The sequence below is a fragment of the Tursiops truncatus genome, chromosome 14 (genome assembly GCF_011762595.2).
Source record: "Tursiops truncatus isolate mTurTru1 chromosome 14, mTurTru1.mat.Y, whole genome shotgun sequence".
In the NCBI taxonomy this organism is placed as follows: domain Eukaryota; kingdom Metazoa; phylum Chordata; class Mammalia; order Artiodactyla; family Delphinidae; genus Tursiops; species Tursiops truncatus.
This window is the reverse complement of record NC_047047.1, coordinates 25,301,421-25,317,692: the sequence shown is the minus strand read 5'-3', so window position 1 is coordinate 25,317,692 and position 16,272 is coordinate 25,301,421. Positions and strand designations below refer to the sequence as shown.

At 49.4% G+C, this 16,272-nt stretch overlaps 3 protein-coding genes across 4 annotated transcripts; 1 reads left to right on the top strand and 2 right to left on the bottom strand.

The window, feature by feature from the left end:
• Positions 1-545: 545 nt before the first annotated feature.
• LOC101326874 (retinol dehydrogenase 12-like) lies at positions 546-6,955 on the bottom strand. Its single transcript, XM_004328468.2, has 6 exons — positions 6,747-6,955; positions 6,318-6,557; positions 5,935-6,024; positions 3,148-3,336; positions 2,551-2,657; positions 546-2,476 (listed from the first exon to the last, which is right to left on the bottom strand). Exons 1-6 carry the CDS (start codon positions 6,922-6,924, stop codon positions 2,288-2,290), a joined length of 993 nt encoding a protein of 330 aa, XP_004328516.1. The 5' UTR covers positions 6,925-6,955; the 3' UTR covers positions 546-2,287.
• Positions 6,956-7,627: 672 nt separating this feature from the next.
• On the bottom strand, positions 7,628-12,850 carry C14H2orf81 (chromosome 14 C2orf81 homolog). Its single transcript, XM_073791216.1, has 4 exons — positions 12,261-12,850; positions 9,478-9,702; positions 9,170-9,391; positions 7,628-9,014 (listed from the first exon to the last, which is right to left on the bottom strand). The coding sequence occupies exons 1-4, from the start codon at positions 12,306-12,308 to the stop codon at positions 7,752-7,754; spliced, it is 1,758 nt and encodes a 585-aa protein (XP_073647317.1). The 5' UTR covers positions 12,309-12,850; the 3' UTR covers positions 7,628-7,751.
• A 61-nt stretch (positions 12,851-12,911) lies between these two features.
• Positions 12,912-16,156, top strand: WDR54 (WD repeat domain 54). 2 transcript variants are annotated; one of them, XM_004326303.4, is made up of 9 exons: positions 12,912-13,133; positions 13,301-13,363; positions 13,763-13,829; positions 13,920-13,973; positions 14,301-14,428; positions 15,312-15,412; positions 15,512-15,665; positions 15,866-15,940; positions 16,025-16,156. In XM_004326303.4, the coding sequence occupies exons 1-9, from the start codon at positions 12,912-12,914 to the stop codon at positions 16,154-16,156; spliced, it is 996 nt and encodes a 331-aa protein (XP_004326351.3). The 2 variants fall into 2 exon arrangements, with proteins under 2 accessions (XP_004326351.3, XP_019797683.2); XM_019942124.3 differs by having other exon boundaries at positions 15,512-15,674.
• Positions 16,157-16,272: the final 116 nt, after the last annotated feature.

The window sequence follows — 16,272 nt, the reverse complement described above, 5'->3', positions numbered from 1 at the left end:
GTAGAACAATGCCTGGATCAGTTGATACTCCATTAATTTATTCATTTAATAAATTAAGTTCATTAAATTTAAGATCATTTAATGAATAAATTAATGAATGACACAGACCATGGAAAGCTTTGAGGAACTCAAATATAGAAAGATGTGAAGAAAAGTATGGTAGACGAATAAATATTGTTCAGTCACACGCACACAAAGCCAAATGGTTATAGACTTTAATTACATCAGCAAATCCCATTAACCCAATATATAACATAATCACAGAAGTAAAATTCTATCATGTTCATGAGATCTGCTCACACCCAGGGGGAAGAGATTATAGAGAATGTGTACACAAGTGGGTAGGGATCTTGGGAGCCATCTTAGAATTCTGTCTACCGCAAATCCTCATGAAAGGAACTTCTAAAGGATGCACTTCAGGGTAGAAGGAAAATAATCCCAGATGGAAGATCTGAGACACAAGAAGGAAGAGTGAGCAAAGAAAATACTAAACGTATGGGTAAATCCATACAAATATCAACTATTTAAAATAACAAAATATCTGATTTGTGAAATTAATGAAATAACAGTATAATTAAAATATTGGGTTACAAAAGCATATGAATTCAAAGAGAATGATTAATGTTAAAGAACTCTAAGCTCTATGTATTGTTTGAAAGAAGAATAAAGATATTGATTAAAGCTGTTAAATAAATATGCAGGGACTTAAAAATTTTAGAACAGAAGTAGATTGTATATTAGAGAGGGAGTTTAAAAATGGAAAAATCGGGACTTCCCTGTGTCCAGTGGTTAAGACTCCATGCTTCCACTGTAGGGGCTGCAGGTTTGATTCCTGGTTGGAGAAGTAAGATCCTGTGCACAGTGCAGCCAAAAAAAAGGAAAAATCATCCCACTGCACTCTAAGATGCTCCCAACCAACCTTCTCTCCTTTATTCAGGGTCAGACTTGTATCACAGTCTGGTGGATCTCCCTGCCTCTTCCCCACTTTCTCTCACAGCCATTTGCCCTAGCAAGTTTCTTGCACCTTTAATCCTCAATTAATTGGCATCTGTTTCTCGTATAATGTCCCTAGACTAACACAAATTCCCAATTTGTTTTATAAAATGAATCTATCCATGACAGCAAAACCAGACAATAGCAATATAAGTGAGGAAAAGTACAGTACAGGCCAATCTCATTTATGAATAAACAGTTCCAAGCAAAAACATGAGTATACTAAATTTAGCCACGTATACAAAATTAACACTCTGACAAAGTTGGTTTAAATGCAAGTTTGGTTTCATACTAGAAAATCAATTAAGGTCTAGGAAAAGAAATAAAATTTATAATAGTTGAAAGAGAAGAAATAAATATTATTCCCAGATGGTGTGATTTTCTATGTGGAAAAACCAAAAGTCTACAGATAACTTGTCAGAATTAGATAACTTAATAAAGTTGCTTGATGTATGATTAACATACAAATTTTAAAATACCATTTGCAATAGCATAAAAAGTAAGGTATCTGGAATTAAATATAATAAAACTTGTGCAAGATCTTTATGGGTAAAATTATTCAAAATTTTATAAAGATATTAAGAAGATTTAAATAGACAAAAGTACACTTTGCTCATGTTTAGAACTCATTATCGTGAAGACTTCAATCCTCCCAAGTAGATGTAGTGCAATCCCAACAAGGTTTGTGTATGTGAAAGTTGAAAAGCTGATTCCAAACTTTATGTAGATTTAAAAGAAGCAATGCACTCTCACTCTCAGAATTCACTGACCTTATTGCATGACTCAGCACCCAGGAGCAGCTGGTTGATAGAAAGGTGGAATGGTTACCTGTAGGCTCAGTTACAGTACCAGCTGGGAGACAACACCCTATGAAGTTGGGATGCTCTCCTACAGGATGTGGCATATGCCTTAATCCAGAGGACACTATGTGGTACCGTCTCCCCCAAGGCCAGGAAACAAGAGGCACAGGTAGAAGTTTCCCCTCTTACTGGTACATCTAATACCCGCCAAAAGGAGTCTTACTCCCCATTACCACAACATGGGACTCGGTAGGTTTGGAGATCCTAGTGCCCAAGACATGAACACTTCTATCAAAGTACTAGCAGTAAAGTAGAAGCTGAAACTGTCCCCTGGCTGATCTGAGCTCTCACGCCCCTGAACCAACAGGAAGAGCAAGTGGTCACTATACTGGACAAAGAGATTGATCCTTGGAGCCAGCAAACAGAAGGCATAATCAGAGTAAGGGCTGGGAGTCAAGGAGAGGGTGGCTAGTTAGGGCAGGGGTCACAGAAGATCAGTCCACCTTGTCTAGGTTTGTTAGTCGGACTGAGGTATTCCAGAGGCTTTGGGCCACGTGACAATCCCGAGCAGCTTCAGGGGGAAGAGTTATCACACAGGAACTGTTAAAATGTTTTCCAGAAATGCCATCCAGCTCCTTTGCCAAGCACAGGTAGAGGACGGGGATTGCACCTTGTTTGCTATCCTGTAGAGACACGGGGAAGAAGAGGAGTAAAGGACACTCAGCAGCAGAGCCCTGCCCCACCCTCCACTACCCACCTTAAAGAAGAAGCTGAGGAGCCAGAAGAGGAAGTGATATGGCCAAGAGAAATGCCTCATGATCTTCGTGTATACAACACCTGGGTCCACAGAGTTCACAGTCACACCTGAGAGGGTGAGACACATGCAGTACAAAGTGAAGTGAGAGGAGGATGTTGGGAAGAAAGGGTTAAGTGTCGTTCTGCAATGTGCAATGAGGGGAGGAGGATCCTTTCAGATCTGTCGGGTAGAGGTGACAAGAGACCTGGGGGTGGTACCAGGGAAGTCAGTGTTTAGTAACTTACATGAACGGTGATATCTGAGCCAGTAAGGAGACATAAGTATTTGAAAGTGTTGGGTGATCTTGAGGGGGAACATGATGGATGATGTTGGAGGAGAGGGAAGTTGTAGATGATGAGAGAGTTGGAAAAGGACGAAGGGAGATATGAAGATGGGGTTGAGAGAAACATAGGGTGCACAGATGATAAATGGAGGATATTAACAGCTGGCTTGGGGGATATTGGGAGTATTATATGGCCAGAATATATTGGAATGAGATGGGAAGTGTTGGGAGGTAGTGTTGGGAGTGGAGGAGTAGGGGGTGTCAGAGGCAGTTACCTGTCCCTTGCAGTCTCTGGGCAAGCTTCCCAGTGAATGAGGCCAAAAGAAGTTTGCTGCAGTCATAGTTCTGGTTGAAGGTCAAAGGTCTACCAGCCCCTATCAGATGTTCCTCATCAATGTACCCATGTGCTTGCCGGAAGGAAGACACATTCACTACCCGGGCTGACCCTGCCCGCTGAAGGGCCCCTGGGTAGAGAGAGGACCACACACCTTCAATCCAAGTACTAGAGTAAATTCCCATGCCCACTCCCCAACCTGCTTCTCCATGAGACTCCAGGAGGACAGGGACCATCCCAGGCTTTCAGGAGAGAGTCAGTGGGTCCCCAGGCAGGCGCCCAGGAGAGGCACAGCATAATGTGAACTAAGACTTCATTTTTATTAGCTGTTTTCCTAATGCTCTTCCTCTTGTTTTATTATAGTGGGTTGTTTTTTTTTTGCCTAAAGTAAAAGTGGAGTTTTGCCTTTTCTTTCACTTGCCAGCTGGAGCTAATTTAATTAATCCTTGTTTATATTTTTATCTTGCTGATGGCTAAGAAGGGGAAGGAGAGGCTCGAAATGCTGTGAAAACTGTCTTTCACACATTCATACATTCATTCTTTTACTTATTCATTCCACAGTTATTCACTAGGACCCTGTATTATGGCAGACACCACGCTAGGTGCTAAGGACATATGGGTGCTAGGTTTAGGGGGAAAAGAAATGTGTGCAGAAATACTTGGGAAGGTGTGGGTTTTTTAAAATTTTAACTATCTTCCAAAAGAGTGAAAGTAAAATTACTATCAATAGAACAGGTACAAGTAAATTAAAAAAAAAAAGAGTTCCTAACTATACAGAAAAAAGTCTGGATTATATAAAGTATCAAAAGTTGTAGGACTTCCCTGGTGGTGAAGTGGTTAAGAATCCACCTGCCAATGCAGAGGACATGGGTTTGAGCCCTGGTCCAGGAAGAGCCCACATGCTGCAGAGCAACTAAGCCCATGCGCCACAACTACTGAGCCTATGCCCTAGAGCCCGCGAGCCACAACTACTGAGCCTGTGTGCCACAACTACTGAAGCCCGCGCACCTAGAGCCAGTGCTCCGCCACAAAGAGAAGCCACCGCACTGAGAAGACCATGCATTGCAACGAAGAGTAGCCCCCTCTCACCACAACTAGAGAAGGCGTGTGCATAGCAACGAAGACCCAAAGCAGCCAAAATAAATAAATAAATAAAATTATTGAAAAAAAAATTGTAGTTGTCACATATGAGTTTACTTATTGTTTCAAAATGCTAAAACTATTTTGAGCCCCCCATTTAAATGAAGAATCACAAATGAAAACTAGAGCAGGAGGTATTTAGCCAAAATTTGTTGGAGACAAGATTATTCTTAAAGAGGACAGTGAACTCCAAACTTGCAGACATAGTGACATGAAGACCAAAGGGGCTCACAGCCTAGTTGGAGACTGATCTTCATGCAGTGCAGGAACAGAGATGTGTACAGGGACTAAGGGAGTCCTGTAAATGGGGACGGCTGGGGGAGGCAGAGGTGTCAGGACAGGATCCACAGCACGAGTGATATCTGTGCTGAGTGTTGGCAGCTGAATTAAGTTAGACAGGCTAAAGAGATGGGAAAGCGTATTCCAGATAGAGGGAAATACATGTGCAAAAGCACAGCCAGAATTAAAAAACAGAGTGTGGCCCAAGAGATACAGATTGTCTGGCTGGAGACAAGGGTGTGGGTTTGGGAAAGGCAAAGGTGAGACTCTCAGCCTGCAGAGGGTCTTTTAAGGAGAGAGAAGCAGTTTAGTTTATTATATAAAGTACAGAGTTCCTTCAAAGGATTTGAAGCAAGAAAGTGATATGATGAAAGGTGATTTCTTAGAAGTGGCAGAAGGGAGAATAGATTAGAGAAGGGAAGATGGGAGAGAAGGCAGTTTAAGAAACTATTACTAAGCAAGGTACAGACAGGGTATTGTAGCATGTTATAATTTTTGGAAAGGGGGGGGAAATATTTATACTTACAAATGCATAGGGTTTGGCCTTGCTCTTTGTTCACTTTCCAGTTGGGGCTAATTTAATCACCCAGTAAAGGGTACATGAGACCTGGCATATGGGTAGGGTTTGGCCTACCAAATGCATAGGGTTTGGCCTTGCTCTTTGTTCACTTTCCAGTTGGGGCTAATTTAATCACCCACTAAAGGGTACATGAGACCTAGCAATAGTAGTTGCCTCCCAGGAGGGGAACGGGTAGCTGATTTTCCAAGAGAGGAGGAGACTTTTTCTTTCTTTCTTTCTGTCTTTTTTTTTTCTACTGCATACCCTTTTGTACTTTGGACATGTCATACCTGACCAAAAAATTAATTTTCTTTTAAAGAGGCTATTAGACAAGCCAAAGAAAATGTTAGGGAGAATGTGCCTGTCACCCAATCCCTCCACTCCCTAGGAAGAATACAAACCTCCTTAATTCTAGTAGCCTAATACCACCCTCAAGAAGCTTTTGTTGAGATGACTGACTCTACTAGTCTGGCTAGAACTCAGAGCTGGGGGAAAGAGAGGTGGGATGTAGATCTTACATCCTCTTGCTGGTTGTATCTGGGGCTGGCTGATTCCATTACCAGCCTCCTAATCCTGACTGTTGCCAGGTGGGTTCCCTGCTGTGTACAGCAAAAATATGCTGGGTCATTGCTCAGCAAGCATCTGGGTGCCAAGGGAAAGGAGATGACCACGGGAGACAGTAAGCACAAAAATGCCGGGGGAATGGAAAAGTGGGGGTGGCACAGAAGGTAAGCACCCCTCCTTCCTTACCTTGGAGCAGATTTGTGAGCAGAAAGGGTCCAGTGTAGTTGGTGGCAAAGGTGAGATCAAGGCCCTCTGGGGTAAGTGTAGTGGGGAATCCTGGGAGAAGATGAAAACATAGGTGGTGGGTGATGGAGTGAGGACCCTGAGGGAGACAAAGTCTGGGGAGGACATATTGGGTTCAGTAGAAATGCCACAGGAGCATGGATGTGTTGAGATGGGGGCGATGAAGTTTGAGGCTATAACTTAAGGTAGGCTTTTTAGGATAGTGTCTGAATTACAGTGTTTCCACGGTCTGTACAGGTTAGGCTTGGAGGATGCCTGTTTTGGGGCCCCTGAGCTAGAAAGGAGGTTCCTGAAATGTGCTTAGGGGAAGCAGTCAAGGCACATACCACAGACTGCAGCATTGTTAACCAGGAGATGTATCTCATGATACTCCTGCAGAAGCCGCTGAGCGAAGCTTCGGACGGAGTTCATAGAGCTCAGGTCCACCTCACCAAGCAGGAGACGGTTGCTCTTTGACGCCGCTTGTATCTCGGCCAGGGCTCGCTGTCCACGCACCCGGCTACGGCAGGCCAGGATCACACGTGCCCCGCGGCGGGCCAGCTCCTGGGATACAGCCTTCCCGATGCCTGTGGGAGGGCAGCTTCAGAGTATGCTAGTCTGGGGAGTGACTAAAGGGCAACGTGGTGGGGGGGGGGGGGGTGCGGGGGGAGACAAATGTTCTGACGGTGGGTGCTGGTCCTCCTCCCTGCCCTCCCTGTTGGGGCTGTTGGAGGCTGAGGCCCTTAGTGAAGTGACAGGGCAGGAGGAGCACTCACCACTGTTGGCCCCAGTCACCACTGCTATCTTCCCAGTCAAATCCGTGGAGCAGCATTGGAGGTCCCAAAGATACAACTTATGCCAGACCTGCACACTTAGTCTAAGCAGGAGGACCAGAATGAGGAGGACAGAGCCAGGACCCCAGACTGGGGTGTTGAGTAGAGACCACAGTGACATAGCAGCGAAGTCTGGTCTGCCACTGGAAGTGCTGCCCATGGGAGGGTGGGGAGGGACTAGTCAAAGCTGAGTAGGACTAGGCAAGAGGTTGGTGTGGAGCATAAGGCACAAAATTTAAGGAGGCACTCACTCGTGGGTGTGCTTGAGCATCCCGTTTGAAACTGAGAGTGAATTCCTCCTTAAATTGTTTTCCCTAGCTATCTGATTGCTTCACTCCATTGCTGGTCCAAGTCAAAGATCAAGAGAGTCCAGGTTTCCCTAAACCCTGCATAGGCTCAAATGTGTCTCCAAGTGAAACTTGGGTTTGCACTCTAAGATGAACTGACAGAGCTCCAGGGACTGGAAATTAACTTCCTCATGTCTCGAATCACTCTGTGCTTAAGTGGGGTCATCCCCTTCTTCCCCTACTGGAAGGAGACTCTTATAAATTCTCCAAACTGAGGCAGACCCCACTTGGAACCCTTATGTCTGCTCCTTTGTGGGGATGGGGATGGTTCTCCAGAATGCCTCTGCTGGGGAGCCACCTTGGCCCTAAAGCAGGGTCTCCTAAGGGTGTAATGGAATTATTCCCTGGAGTCAGTGTTCTATATTCTTCTAGACCACTCCAGTTCACGAGAGCACACACTTGGAAGAAACTGACAGACATCAGGCCAATACTTAAGGCAACTCAGGTGTTTATTTCTGGCAAGCAGACAGAAGGAAGGTAGGTTTCACACTGCCTGAGGTTCAGGGCTCAGAATGGTGCAGGCGCTTGGAGGGGAGTGACCACATTTTGGGGGTTGAGCTCTTCATTAGCTGTGCCACGGTCACCTGGGGCTTTGGGGCACCTATGTGGGTGGAGGAGAGGTGCCACCTTCTTTGTCCTCCTTTTGAGGTTCAGCAGAGCTGAGCAGCACCTGGGTGGCTGGGTTCCACATGCTCACACCAGGAGCCAGCTCCAGTGCTTCCGGCAGCAACACGGGCTTCCGCATCACCTGGCACTTGGCCTCGAGAACTCGGGGCACGGGATGAAGCCACTTGTGAGGATCCTGGCTCTCCCCGTCCCCAGGGTCCAGGCCCTGCAGAGGTACGCGGGTGCGGCCAGCCCACAGCTCTCCCAGCAACTCGCCCTCCCCCTCCCAGCCGCTGGGCCACTTGGCACCCGGCCATAGTCTGGGGCTGGGGCTGCGGGCCACGTCGGGGCGCGCCGGGTGTGTGGCAAGAAAACGGAGCCCGGGACTAGCGAAGGGCAGCTTTGAACCAAAACCTGGCGACGGTAGGCCTAAACTTAAAGTAGGGAATTGGAGGCTGGGGCCGGGGCCCAAGGCTCGGAAAGGAACGCCAGGTGCGATAGGGAAGAACACTGACGGGGAGACGCGGACGCTGGGGGCGGAGGCTTGCGGTCCGGCTGGGGCCTCGATCTTCTCGCCCCGCTGGCGCCCGCGGTAGGCTTCCAGGGGGGACGTCTCGGAGTCTGGGACCAGAACCTCCGCCAGCGGGCGCACCCAGTGGCGCGACAGCCGCGCCGGGTCCAGGTGCGCCATCGCCGCCTTGCGGCCCATTCTGTAGTGCAGCGCGCTGGGCCGCGCATCGGTGCGCCCGGGCTGCTGCGGCTGGAACCCCCCGGAGGCGCTGAGCGTGGTGGGGCCGCCCGCAGAGGGGCCGGACACCGACACGACCGAGGGGATGCGGGGCACCTTCTCCTCCTTGAGCTCCGGCCGGTCTCCCACCGCGTACGGCTGCGGCTGGGAATAGTAGAGGTCCTCGAGCGAGAACTGAGAGCTGAGGGGCTGTGCCCTCTCGACAGAGGCCTGAGGGCTGGCTACCAAGGACAGCTCCGGAGAACGGTGGGGACTGCCGGCGGGCGCCATCTCTTTCGACGGTTGGCTGCTCGCGTTCAAGGATCCGACTGCAAACAGGTGGCCCCTCGCCTGGTCGTCCAGTTTCTCTAAAGGACCCCTGGGCCCTGTCTCCTGAAACAGGACCGGGGTGGGTAGGGGGCCCGGGGTGACTCTCAGTTCAGGAGGACGCTCCCAAGATTCCATCCGCTCCTGAGAGCCTGTATCCATCCACGATCTTCCTAAAGGGATCTGGTCCACGTTCTCTTGGTCCTGGGGAAATGCACCAGGGTGGAGGTGAGGGGTGAGTGGTGAGACGTCAGAAAGGGTAGAGAGGAGGTTGGAGCAGTCCAGTGAGGCCCTGAGGAGATCGAAGACGCGGCGGGGGCAGCGGTGACAGCTGGGAGGTAGCTGGGGGCTGAGCTTACTTCGCCTTGGAAGGTCTCCTCCAGCCCCACCGAGGTCAGCGCGTGTAGCACGGGCACGGATCCCTGAGCCCAGGCATCCGTCGTGCAAGACAAGGGTTCCTCGTCCTCGCCCCATGTGGGGTCCTCTGCCACTGCAGATTCTCCCTCGTCCCTGGCCAGGAAGCGCCACTCGGTGATCTGCAGCATGGCTTCCCGGGCCTGGCTGATGGTGAATGGAATGCACTGCAGAGGCGAGAAAGGGTCTCAGCCCAGCAGGGAGGGGTCAGGGAGAGGGGAGATGGGTCTGGAGAACAAGGATCCAGGCCCACCTGTTGAGTCAGGTAGACTTGAAAGGCAGAGTCCATGACTCGGGCCAGCAGATCAGCCAAGATGTCCCCCACCACTTCCTCGCCCTCTTCGAGAGCCGTGAGCGCCATCCACTCAGCCTCAGTGAGCCGCCCAGGCACTATGTCCACCTGCAGCACCACCGGAGCCGTAGGCGGCCGCGCCTTTTCCGCCTTGGATCGGGTCACCCCGCGGTCTCGGACCTGCCTCTGTGGGAAAGGAACAAGGCAATCAGGGTGGGAAACTAAGGAGTGGAGAAGCAGTTATGGGCTAGGAGGAAGCTTCCTCAAGTGGTCTAGTAGGAAAGAAAGCCTTTAGAGAGGGATAATTTACTAAGAGACTACCATGTGACAGATGCTTTTCAGGTGTGTGACCTAGCTAATTTAATTTTCATAACAGCTCACTAGCCCATTTTACAGACAAAGAAACTGAAACCTGACAGCAGTTTACCTCCACTTGCTTGGGATTACACAGTGAACCCAGGCTATATATAGCTCTAACTGCACAGTCCTTGCTATTTGCACTAGTTCAAAGTGTTCAAAACTCTTGCAAGTTCAAGAACTTGAGAAAGAAAAGTCAATAGGACTTCCCTGGTGGTGCAGTGGTTAAGAATCCACCTGCCAATACAGGGGACATGGGTTCCATCCCTGGTCTGGGAATATCCCACATGCTGAGGAGCAACTAATCCCACAAGCCACAACTAGAGCCCATGCGCTGCAACTACTGAGCCCATGTGCTGCAACTACTGAGGCCCATACGCCTAGAGCCCATGCTCTGCAACAAGAGAAGCCACCGCAATGAGAAGCCCACGCACCACAACGAAGAGTAGCCCCTGCTCGCTGCAACTGGAGAAAAGCCTGCACGCAGCAGTGAAGACCCAACACAGCCAAAAATAAATAAAGTTATTTTAAAATGTAGGGGAAAATAGTTTAAATTGTCATATAATCTCTGGGTGAGAAACAGCTGCCTAAGCATAAAAGTAATGTAAGAAATAATAAAGAAATGGATAGATAAGTATATATATATATATATATATATATGTCAAATTTTCCTCTGCTTATTTAAAAAAAAACATTCCTAATTAGAAGGTGATAATAGTAGTTTTCATTTACTGGCACTTAAAGTATATCAGTCACATACATGGATTCAATTCCTACATTTTTTAGACTACATACTATTTTTATCCCCATTTTACAGAATTTGCCCAGGACAACAGAGCAAGGAAGTAGTGGGGTCATATTTCATATGCCAGTCTGTCTGACTCCAGAGTTTGACTTTATCCTGCTTCCTAAACAAAAAATATGAGCAACAAATTTTAAAAAAGGATAAATATCCCCCAATACATTAAAAATGCATAAAATTTTTTAAAATCATAAGACCTCCAAGGATAATAAGCAAAGGACATAATATTTCACAAAAGTGGAACTGTTGATGACTAATAAACTTTTGAAAAGCTGTCCAACCTTCAAAAGTACCAATTCCAGTTTTATGAACACACACAAAGGCATATTCTGAAATGAAAATATATATTCTCTAAAATAGTCCCTGTGATGTCATTTATAATAGCAGAATATTGAAAACATACATCTAACAAAAAGAGAATAGGTGGCTAATTGTGTGCTACCTATATGATGGACTATTATGCAATGATTAAAGGCAGTCTTTAGGAAGAATTTACAATAGCATAGGTAAATACTTATGATGTAATGTTAACTGAAAGAAGCAGGATACAAAATTACATATCAAGTATGATCTCAGATATGTAAACCGATGTGTTGAAGAAAAGGAAAGCACAAAAATTGTAATAGTGGATATGTTTCTTTCCTACACTCTTCTCCATTTTATAAGTTCTCTACAGTGACTTTGTATCCTTTTATAATCAAGAAAAATCCACTGAAAAAGAAAAATCTAGTCCCCCCAAAATCCATATTAAGGACATAGGAATTTAGTAGCAGATTCTTGGGAGCTTTCTCATTTCCCCACAACAGTCTCCCTGAACCTGATTCCTTCTAAAATTTACCTCCCAACGTAATCTTCCCAAACCTTTGCCTCCCCATCCCCACCCTTATTGCCTCATACATGGTGTTCCCCAAAATTCATTCTCCCCCAACTCTGGTGTTTCCTAAACCTCACGCTGAACTCAAAATCCCTTAAGCCTCATTTCCTCTCTCTGCTAGAGAGAACAGTCCACTTGGCAAGCCCAGGGAATGGCCCATGGCCCAGTCCAGGCTTGGCCAGAGCAGAGCAGGTAGGGAGAGTTGGTTCCTTAGACTTCCCCACCCAGCGTCTCATGTGACACCCGTGATAACGGCTTTAAACAATTGACTTTCAAGTACAGCCTTTAAACAATTGACTTTCAAGTACAGTTGTTTAATCCATTTCTTCCTCCTGAAATTCTCGAAATGTATCATATCTAGCAACACCTCTCCCCAATGCCTAACTCTGGTTTATCCATTCAAATGGGTACACCTCAGTATAAGAAACATTATACATGCATTAACTGTTTCCAAAGTCACTTCTTGTTCTTGAGCTCTGCACCACCCATTTAACCCCTTTCCCTCAGGTTCCAAGTGTGAAAATGCTTGTGAGTGGGTGTGGTGCAGGTGTAGATTTTCTGCCCTAGTGCACCGACATGGCTTCCTTGGTCATCTTGAATGCCCGCATGGAGGGCGGGCGCCGGGTGGCACAGAGCTGGCCCACGGTTCAGGACACCGATCTTAACGGTCTATCCCCGCTCTGGGGCACCCTCAGCTGAGCTAAAGCTCACCGGGCCTTCGTGCGTCATCGCCGCAGCTGTAGCTCCAGCCCCGGGCATCCAGCTGCTTTCCTGTCCCGCCGCCGCCGCTGCTGCCGCCTATCGGTCGCCTCGGCAACCACGCCGCTGGCGGGCTCGCCCCGCCTACAGTTGACCTGGCAGCAGCGCTGCGCGCTGCACGTTTGGGTTGCTCGCCCCACCCAACGGCCGTGCGTACGTGCGTCGTCTCTATGGTGGCGGCGGATTCGGAGGGACGGGACGCTTCTCGTGTCCGGCAAGCTGCTGGTGTGAACTCTGACCTGGTCCGGGGGCTTCGGGGAGCCAGGGCGAGGGAGGAAGGGCCTGGGGGCTACCCTGCTTCATCCCGCCTTGGCTCGGGCTCTTGGGGCCACTGAGTCCTGGGCCACCGCAATTCCTCCTCTGGGAACCCCTGTCGCCTCATGACTCAGCCCTAGGGTTCCCCTTGCCTGCTCCACAATACCCTTCCCACGCCATGTGATCCCCCATCACCATCCTCGAGGCCCTCATTCACATCACTACCCAATCTCAAGGGTCTCTCCCAGTGCCTCGTGACAGCACCCACTCCCACCTCCCAGCCCCCACAGGAATCTCCGCTGTCGTCTGTCTTCCGCGCGCCTGTGATTCGGGCGTCTCTCCCCAAGGATGTTCCGCCGGGAGCGCTCCATCCCCCTTCGAGGCTCAGCCGCCGCCCTGTGCAACAACCTCAGTGTGCTGCAGCTGCCCGGCCGCAACCTCACACATTTTGGAGTAGTCCATGGACCCAGCGCCCAGCTTCTCAGCGCTGCTCCTGAGGGTGTGCCCTTGGCCCAGCGCCAACTCCAAGCTAAGGAGGGCGCTGGAGTAAGCCCCCCACTTATCACCCAGGTGAGGCGTGGAGTTAGGAGTGGTGTTACTGAACCCAACCCTAAACCAGTTCTTCCTCTCCAAACCTCAAGGAACAGGCCTTCCCTAACCATCTGAATTTCCACACTTTTGAGTCCTCATTCCCCTGCTCTGACCACTTCTTCCTACTCTGATTCATCTCCCTCTAGGTCCACTGGTGTGTCCTCCCTTTCCGAGTATTGCTGGTACTCACCTCACATCGAGGAATACAAGTAAGAAGAGGACCTTCCTGCCCTCCCCCACTAGGGTCTTCTCTACTTCTCTCCAAGGCCCCTAGACCTTACCCCATTTATTTCTAAACATTTCCAAGCTGTTAAAATGCTTAGCCCCCTCTATCTTATTTCTCATCTTCATGCCTTCCTTGTTTTCCAGTTCTCAAGTGCTGTCTCCAGTATCTGCCCTTTTATAAGTTGTATGACCTTGGGCAATTCAGTTAACTTCTCAGAGCCCCAGTGTCTCCTCTGTTAAATGGAGATAGAAGTAGTGCCTACCTCCCAGGGTGGTTTTGAGGATTAGATGGGCTAAGGCTAACATGAGTATGTGGAGTAATCAGCACAGAGCTCAGCAAAGGTCAGCTGCGTCATGACCCCATCCTTGCCTTGGTCTTCCAGATGTATGAGTCTGATGGCTCCGTCATGGTCTATTGGCATGCACTGGATGCTGGAGATGCCTCTCTAGGTACCTGCAGGACTGAGTGGGTTGGGTGGGGGTAGGGAGGGTTTGCTGGGGTTAGGGGAGACGCTATTTCTAATCATTTTCCCCTCTCAGTGCAGGCTGTGTTTGCCCGAGGAATTGCTTCCAGTGGCCACTTCATCTGTGTGGGTGAGGGGGCCAAGGGCAGGGCGTTGGGGGGTGCTGAGGTATAGGGGTATAGCCTTTGGCCAGGAGGATGCCAAAGGTCTGAGGAAATTGTGCAGTGTTAGAGGGAAGGGTGGGAGTGAAGGGGGATCTGAGGGACTCCAAAAAGCCATGGTGGGGTTCATAGGGGCAGGGTGGGATAGGAAAAGGGTAGTGAAGGTAGGGGTGGGGCTGTTGGAGCAGTGAGAGGTGGGTTTGTTACTAAGGTTTCTGGGATGGAGGGAGTGCTGAGTGTGGTGGCTGGAGACCTGGGAGGATCAGGAAGCCATCAGTGGAGCACTGGTTCTGCAGGAATGTGGTCAGGCCGGGTACTGGTTTTTGACATCCCAGCCAAGGGTCCCAACATTGTACTGAGTGAAGAGCTGGCTGGGCACCAGACACCAGTCACAGACATTGCCACCGAGCCTGCCCAGGGACAGGTGAGTGGATTCCCCCTACTGTTCCAGTGAATCTGGGGGCCTCCCCACCTTGGGAGGCACGGGACCTGGGTTCCAGCCGTGGCTCTGCCACGAAGCAGCTGGATGACTTTGGGCAAATTGCCGCACTTTCCTAGGCTTTAGCAACCTCAGTTCCAGTGATGAAGCCTGAGATACTTTACATTTACGTGGCATTTAATAGTTCACTCACACTTTACAATACTGGTGTGAATGGAAGAGTTGGGACAGATGGTTTCTGAGATACTTTCCAGCTCTGACATGTGTGGCTTCCTTCTCTGAACTTCGGTTAAGTTCAGGCCCACCTCCAGTGCTATCCTCTCCAGGAAGCCTTCCCCCTATTCCAGCTCCCACTGATCTCCCTTAGCTGAACCCTGAATTGATACTGCCCTCAGACAACTCTTGTCTCCCCAGTTGGATTGTAAACCTCTTGAAAACAGGGTATGTATCATCTAATTCCTATGTTACACCGCACCTGGCACAGAGCTGGGCCCATGGGCTATGTTGGCTGCCTGGGTTTAGGGGTTGTCAAGAGGCCCAGAGTCTAGTCATGACTGTGGCTGGCTCACTGCAAGACCTCCAGAAGGTCCTAACACTATGGCCTCAGTTTCATCATCCATCCAATGAGGACAATTATATACCCAAACACATGGTGTGTGTGTTGGGGTCAGGGTAGGGAGTGAGACTATAAAGAATACAAGGAAAGCATTTTATGCCTCCAGGGGACCCCTCCAGCCAGTGATGGCTTCACATCTTGCCCTTTCCCTGGAGAGGCAAAGATGCAAATACTGCTTCCCTTCCCCTGCTGCCCTGTATACAGGACCCAGCAGGGGAGAAAGGGAAGGGCTGATCCTGCCTTTCCCCTCAGGACTGCGTGGCTGACATGGTGACAGCAGATGACTCAGGCTTGCTGTGTGTCTGGCAGTCAGGGCCTGAATTCAAATTATTGACCCGAATTCCAGGATTCGGGTAGGTGAGGCGGAAGGGGGCTGAGGCCTTCCTGAGGTAGCTTCCGGGTGGGGAGTAGGCTTGGGTCTGGGAAATCAAAGTAGGGTATCACTCTTGCAGGGTCCCGTGCCCTTCTGTGCAGCTGTGGCAGGGGACCATAGCAGCAGGCTATGGGAACGGGCAAGTGCGTCTGTATGAAGCCAGTACAGGAACTCTACATGTCCAGATCGACGCCCACGCCCGGGCCATCTGTGCCCTGGATCTGGCTCCTGAGGTGGGCAAGGTCAGTCTCCTCCTCTGTCCCTACATACCCTTGTTCCTGGTGCTGGGATGTTGAGAGGAACTCCACAGGCTTATCTCTGCCACTCAGTGTCAGCCCCTCCTCAGGCACCTGGACTGGGCTCTACAGCCTACACCAGTCCCCTGTCAGCACGTTCTGACTCCCACTGGTCCTCCCTGCCTTTTTTTTTATAGCTACTCTCTGCGGCTGAGGACACCTTTGTACACATCTGGAAGCTAAGCAGAAGCCCAGAGGGTGGCTACATTGAGGTGTGTCTTGTGGAATGGGAAGGGGAGTGGAATGAGGACCCAAGCATGAGGCAGCAGGCCCTGAGCAGCTCTCCTCTCTCCCAGGTGGAGCACTGTCATGGAGAGTGTGTACCCGACACCCAGGTGTGTGGTGCCCGATTCTGTGATCCTGCAGGCAGCTCCTTTGCTGTGACTGGCTATGACCTCGCCGAGATCCTGAGATTCAGCAGCATGTGAGAGAAAAGCAGCCCTCCGTTTCCCCTGTGGTATTTATAAAGTACCCGCCTCCACCCAGCCCTTGTCTGGTTACTCAGTATCATAGTCATACTTCACAACTAGTGAACTAAGCTCCA

What these genes read in the sequence shown, in the direction of transcription:
- LOC101326874 (XM_004328468.2), bottom strand. Translation starts at nt 6,924, where the DNA reads ATGTCACTGTGGTCTCTACTCAACACCCCAGTCTGGGGTCCTGGCTCT. An exon ending in TAACAATGCTGCAGTCTGTG is followed by an intron (nt 6,025 to 6,317) that starts GTATGTGCCTTG and finishes ATCTTCTCCCAG; the next exon opens with GATTCCCCACTACACTTACC. An exon ending in GCTCACAAATCTGCTCCAAG is followed by an intron (nt 3,337 to 5,934) that starts GTAAGGAAGGAG and finishes CTCTCTACCCAG; the next exon opens with GGGCCCTTCAGCGGGCAGGG.
- C14H2orf81 (XM_073791216.1), bottom strand. Translation starts at nt 12,308, where the DNA reads ATGCCCGGGGCTGGAGCTACAGCTGCGGCGATGACGCACGAAGGCCCG. An exon ending in AAGTCTACCTGACTCAACAG is followed by an intron (nt 9,392 to 9,477) that starts GTGGGCCTGGAT and finishes TCGCCTCTGCAG; the next exon opens with TGCATTCCATTCACCATCAG. An exon ending in AGGAGACCTTCCAAGGCGAA is followed by an intron (nt 9,015 to 9,169) that starts GTAAGCTCAGCC and finishes GCATTTCCCCAG; the next exon opens with GACCAAGAGAACGTGGACCA.
- WDR54 (XM_019942124.3), top strand. Translation starts at nt 12,912, where the DNA reads ATGTTCCGCCGGGAGCGCTCCATCCCCCTTCGAGGCTCAGCCGCCGCC. An exon ending in CCTCACATCGAGGAATACAA is followed by an intron (nt 13,364 to 13,762) that starts GTAAGAAGAGGA and finishes TTGGTCTTCCAG; the next exon opens with ATGTATGAGTCTGATGGCTC. An exon ending in TGGCTCCTGAGGTGGGCAAG is followed by an intron (nt 15,675 to 15,865) that starts GTCAGTCTCCTC and finishes TTTTTTTTATAG; the next exon opens with CTACTCTCTGCGGCTGAGGA.